General features: G+C 40.1%; 1 protein-coding gene across 31 annotated transcripts in view; it reads left to right on the top strand.

The window, feature by feature from the left end:
- Positions 1-6,156, top strand: part of Mphosph9 (M-phase phosphoprotein 9) — a 63,246-nt gene that overhangs the window by 1,132 nt on the left and 55,958 nt on the right. For 16 of the 31 annotated variants that reach the window (XM_021257604.2, XM_021257599.2, XM_087198648.1 and 13 more), the window contains exons 2-3: positions 1,842-2,101; positions 4,415-4,568. In XM_021257604.2, the coding sequence (XP_021113263.2) occupies positions 1,998-2,101; positions 4,415-4,568 (258 nt within the window). In that variant the 5' untranslated portion in view covers positions 1,842-1,997. Of the gene's footprint in view, positions 1-1,841; positions 2,102-4,414; positions 4,569-6,156 lie in introns of those variants that run through there. The other 15 variants (XR_015446335.1, XM_021257606.2, XM_087198654.1 and 12 more) reach the window with 5 other exon arrangements.

Below are 6,156 nucleotides of genomic sequence, written 5' to 3'. Positions count from 1 at the left end.
GCTTTTTCAATGTCTCATTTGTCGTCGTCGGTGATGGGCCGAGCCACCTGGGAGAAGGCCCTTGAGTTAGGTTCGGTTACCCGGGGCTTTCACACCTGCCCCTCCAGGAAGTGCTTCCTTGATGAGCTGATGGTTTTTGGTGAACAGCACTGCTTTTTAAAACCGGGCCCTAGGAAGTGGGGAATCTAAGGGAACCAGAATATTAGGTGGTTTTCCTCTGTAACACTCTCAAAACTTTTCATTTTTAAACAGCATAGATCTTTCTTTCTTTCTTTTTTCTTGTTTTTCTCTTGCTTCCTCGATCTTTTTTTTTATCCATGGCTTTGCTAAACAGGAGACATACTATTATACCCAGTCTCAGTAAAATTTTAATTGGCCTGACAAATAGTTTAATTGTTAAAGAAATGATGCATGCATAGCTGGCCGTGGGCTCATGCCTGTAATCCCAGCCAGCGCTCAGGAGGCTGAGGCAAGAGGATCACCATGAGTTCCAGGACAGCCTGGACTGTATAGGGAGTTCAAGGCCAGCCTGAACTACATAGCAAAAAGAAAAAACAAAAGATGAATGCAGAATGCAAAAGGCTTCCTAGTGCAGAAGGCAGAGAGGCAAATGTGTTAACAGTTTAAGTGGCTGCAGTTGATGCCAAATTAAAGACTTTGTAGTTCAATTTTTTTGGTCATTGTGTAAATCAACAAGCATGTATATTTGGTAGAATTAAATAAATGCACGAGGATGGAAGTGTTCCAGTTGTTACATAGTAGAGTTGTGTCTTGAACCTTAATTATCAGTACATAAAATTCTGAAATATTACCTGAAAACGGAGAGGCTACTTTTGCAAATCACCCAGATGTAGACTTTTCATTGAGATTTATAACTCACATGTCATAAAATTCCCCCTTTGCAGGGTGTGTGATTCAGTGGTATTAGTATGTTTACAAGGCTCTTGGGCCATCATCACTACTATCTTAACTCCACACCTTTTCATCACCCCCAAAAGAAACCCTGTACCCACTGCAGTCTATGTAGTTCAAGCTGGCCTTAATCTCAGGTGATCTGCTTCCTTGGTCTCCCAAGTGCTGGGCTTGGAATACTTCTGTGTTCTTTTTTGGTAGGTTCTTTTTACTTACCACATTGTTTTCAGTGTTCATCCACACTGTAACGTGTATCAGTGTTTCATTCCTTCTTTTTTTTATTCAGTACCGGGGCATGCAAACTGAACTACATCTCCAGCCCATTTTATTTTATTTTATTTTATTTATTTTGGTACTGGGGATCGAACTTGAGACCTTGCACTTGCAAGGCAGGCGCTGGAACCACTGAGCTAAATCCCTGGCCCTCATTTTATTTTTTGACACAAGGTCTTGGTAAGTAAAAGCTGAACTCCAACTTGTGATCCTCCTGCCCCAGCCTCCCAGAGTGCTGAGAATATAGGTGTGCACCACAACACTTGTTTTCATTCTTTCTTAAGGCCGAATGATCCCTTACATGGATGTGTCATACAGTATTTGCCTACCCATTTATCTGTTGATGGACTTTTGGGCTTCTGCATTGTGGCCATTGTAAATAACATTGCTAGCTAGGCCTGTAATTCTAGCACTTGGGAAGCTGAGGCAGGAGGATGACTGTGAGTTCAGGGCCTGCCTCGGCTACATAGTGAATTTAAGGCCAACTTGAACTAAATAGTGAGACCCTGTCTGAAAAAACAACAACAAAAACAAAAAATCGTTGCTGTCCTTAATGCACATTTATATGAAAGAAGTGAAAGTTTTCAAAGTCTGAAAAGACAGTTGCTAAGTTAGTGGCTTTTTATAGTAGTATTTTTTTCCTCATTCATTTTCAGACTCTTGGAAGTTTAGGAAATTTTACAGTTTTGAATGTTAGCAACTGAAAATACTGGTAGACGATGAAGCATCTGAAGATGACTCGGATTCAGTTTCCTCAAACGGTAAAAGAACCACTATTTTCCAATAAGAGACTGTAACCATTTCTGTACACTATGGAAGATTTTGACATGGTGAAAACCTTACAAAAAACTTCATCTGTAGAATCTGATATCAAAAATTCTCCCCATTCTCATGGACTGAGCTTAAATACTAATAGGTAAGAATGGGATAGATACTTCTAAATGTAACAAACAAAAATAATGTTACTTGATAGTTTATTTATTTATTTTTGGTACCGGGGATTGAACTCAGGACCTTGCGCTTGCGAAGCAGGTGGCCAGGTGGCGGAACCACTGAGCTAAATCCCTGGCATGTTACTTGATAGTTTACCAGTTTATCCAAATAGTATCATCATTGCTGATTTGTATTTGTTAAACAAACAAACAAAAAACCCCAGCTATGATCAGCAGCTGTTCAGGGAATGTTGAGAATAGTTTTACTCTTTTGCATTTTTCATTTTTGCTAGAGAGATATACTTTTGTATGGGAACATTGTGAAAAAGAACTTATTTTGCCAGTTGTGTTTTCCTTTATACTTTTTTCCCTTTTGCCAGATTAAAAATATATCTTTAAACTGTAGTTGCTTAAGTATTATTTCTACATTTTGGTACAAATAATGTTTTATATTGCAAAAATACCTCACCAAGCTGAACAGTAGCAATTAAAGTTGAGTAGTAAAAACTAAGTAAAAACAGACTCTGCAGAGCTCTGAGTTACCATGACAGCAAAATGCTTGGTTTTTTGGGGGGGCCGGTTACTGGGGATTGAACCCAGGGCTGAAGGGCAGGTAGTCTACCACTGAGCTCCCTCCCTCACTGTTTATTTTTGTGTGTGGGGGGGGATCGAACTCGGGTCCTTGAGCTTGCAAGGCAGGCAGCGTAACCACTGAGCTAAATCCCCGGCCCCCAATTATTTGTTTTTAATCAGAGCCTATTTACTCTCAATTTACATGAAGTCTGAGAAGCTTAGTTATTTAGTTTCTAAATTTATGGTAGCTCAGAATAGCGAAGAGGTAGGGCCTGTTAGAGAAGTGATCAATTATAAAAAGCATAATTTTGCAACATAGCAAAAAGTTAGTGGTCGGAGGCCTGCCAGCGAAGAGATAAATAGCTTTAAACATGTAGGTCTTTTGAAGAAAATGATAAATAACTAAAAATTGTTTATTCTCTGCCCTTCTGAGGAATTTAAAGTATATAAAATGAGATAGGAAAGTGTAAATTAGAGTGAAAGGTAATTTTGAAAGAGGGAGAAATGGCATAAAAGAGATGCCAGCTGTGGTACTGTGTGGCCTTGCTGGACCTTGGCCACACGCTTTGTTTCCGGTGTCACTTAGTGGTCTCTTTGAGCGCTACCTCCAGAAGAAATTTCTTGAAAAATATAGTGTTTGATTTGCCTGGAGGAGCCCAAATGTGCTTTCCTCATGAAAATTATGCTCTTCCTTGTGAATGGCAGGTAAATTCACCAGGTTGAAACTATACAACTATGTAAATCTCTTTTGGACACTACTAGGTTCTTCTGTCCTTTGAATTTTAATATTTTCTCTGGTCTTTATTTACTGTTTTCATTATTGTCCTCTTTATAAATTCCTTGTGAAAAAAGCTGGTTATAAATCCGTGATAGATGAAAATAATCTTTGAGCGACTAGATTTTAAACCAGTTGTGATGTCCTGAATTAGGCTTTGTGTGTTGATAAAGCAGATCTGATAGAGTCAAGTTTGGAAGTGCAGGCTTTCCTGGGAAGGACCAGTGCTTTGCACGTACTGAGTAGGCTAGAGAAGGCCCGAGTGAGTGCTGTTAATGAGCTTGGCACAGCTTTCATTCAGGGATGGCGCAGGGATAAGAACCAGCTTATCATGCTGGGGGTGCCGGGTGACAAGGCTGGACTGTCTTCTGGTGGGGGACAGAACCCCCAGCGCAGCACAGGGTGGGGCTTGCAGTGGGCTGGAGATTTAGACCAGGGAAGCTGGAAACTCTCGTTAAGACAAGACGTTGGCACATCTTATTTTCTGCCAGCACTCTGGTGTTCCTGGAGAAGGTCTTTCTTTATGCTCTTAAAAAAAATATAGGGGTTGGGGATTTAGCTCAGTGGTTCCGGCACCTGCCTTGCAAGCACAAGTTCCTGAGTTCAATCCCTGGCACCAAAAAAAAAAAATAGATAGATAGATAGATAGATAGATAGATAGATAGATAGAACTGGGCTTGGGATTAGCTCAATGGTTCTGCTACCTGCCCTGCAAGTGCAAGGACTGGAGTTCGATTCCAGGTACCAAAAAACATATGTGTGTGTGTGTGTGTGTGTGTACCATCATTTTACTGCTGTTTTCCTTTTGTGGACAAACTTGTGATCAGATGAGGTGCCAATTAGAATTAAATGTCAGTGGTTTTGTGCTGCTCTGCTAATCATGAACTGCTGAGTGATTCAGCACTCACGGAGAATGAAGAAACCATTTGAGTGATTTTTGTTTCCACAGAAGTAGTCCCCACCTTAGTACAAACGGGGTGTCCTCTTTCTCAGGGAAGACTGGACCACCTGCCATCCAAGGGACAGTGGAAGTGCTAGCCTCTTTCATGCAAGAGCTACAGAACGGTGGCAAGTCTGATTCAGAACTCTGGAAAAACTGTGAGGTATCTTGTTTTGTTTTATTTTGGGGATTTTAAAATAATTGTATTTAGGGCCGGGGATTTAGCTCAGTGGTTTCGCCGCCTGCTGTGCAAGCGCAAGGACCGGAGTTCGATCCCCGGTACCAAAAAAAAAAAATCATATTTAAATGAACCTGTACTGAACTCAAAGTTATTAGAAATTTATGTCCAAAAGAACATGATACTTAATTGCTAAACTAGTCGAGTATAATTAGGGAACGATTTTGAACAAATGTGAAAAAGTTACTCATATGGAATTGACCCCATTTTGAAAAACCTACATCTACTTTGAAATATTTTGAATGGTTTAATTCTGAATTTAGGCGTTCAGTACCTTATCACATTTAGCTGTGATACATTGTGTTCTATTGTTTTCAGGTCATTGATTCTTCCATACGTAAGTTAAATTATAATGTAAAACTGTATCGGGAGGCTGGGAGTATAGCTCAGTGAGGACCACTGCCTTGCTTGTGGGGGGGCCCTAGGCTTGATCCCCAGCACTGTTAAAAGAATTAAGTTAAAACAATACTTAAATTTTTTTTTTTCAGAAGACTTTTTTTTTTTTTTTTTTTTTGGGTACCGGGGATCGAACCTGGGTCCTTGTGCTTGCAGGGCAGGTGGCGAAACCACTGAGCTAAATCCCTGGCCCCTAAAATTTTTATTTTATAGAATAGTGCTCAAGGTGGACTTTCCCTGTTTTTCAAGATAAACTAGAGTTGGTAATGGTTTATAGAAATACATAATATTATTAAATTTTTTTTTTTGGTACCAGGGATTGAACTTGGGACCTTGTGCTTGCAAGGCAGGTGCCGGGACCACTGAGCTAAATCCCTGGCCCATATTATTAAACTTTTAACAGTAGGGTTTTTTTGTTTTGATTTTGGTACTGAGGATTGAACTCGGAACCTTGTGCTTACAAGGCAGGCGGTGGCACCACTGAGCTAAATCCCCGGCCCTTGTTTTAAATGTTAATTGTACTTTTGGAACCAGAATTTGTGTTATTTTTCAGAATATAGAAAAAGTGAAGTGAAAGATTACCTGGTTTAAGAATTCAATAGCAGGACCGTGCGGATTTAGCTCAGTGGTTTCACCTGCTGCGCAAGCACAAGGACCCAAGTTCAATCCCCGGTACCAAAAAAAAAGAATTCAATAGCATCCACCCTGTGTGTAATACTTACTTATATTCGTTATCATGATGATTAAAGTTCTAAAAATAACTGTTACTGTATACTTTAAAAAATTAACTTTTCAGAGCCGGGCATGGTGGCACACGCCCGTAGTTCCAGCACTCAGGAGGCTGAGAGGCAGGAGGATCGCTTTGAGTTTGAGGCCAGGGTGGACTACATAGTGACCTCAAGGGGACCCTGAACTATATAGCGAGACCTTGTCTCAAAAACCAACCAAACAAAAATAAATAAATAAAATAAAATAAAAATAGAATATTATGGGCTAGAGATAGAGCTCAGGGGTATAGCGCATGCTTAACAGGCATGAGGCCCTGGGCTCAATCTCCAACAGGTGGAAAATAAAAAGGAATACTTTATTAAGTGTTTTTCTTAATGTATTTATTCAC

The sequence above is a fragment of the Heterocephalus glaber genome, unplaced genomic scaffold (assembly GCF_053883595.1).
Source record: "Heterocephalus glaber isolate CG9 unplaced genomic scaffold, H.glaber_assembly_v1.0 deba00001687, whole genome shotgun sequence".
NCBI classification, from domain to species: Eukaryota; Metazoa; Chordata; class Mammalia; order Rodentia; family Bathyergidae; genus Heterocephalus; species Heterocephalus glaber.
The sequence above is the reverse complement of the archived record's forward strand: the minus strand, read 5'-3'. Positions and strand labels throughout refer to the sequence as shown.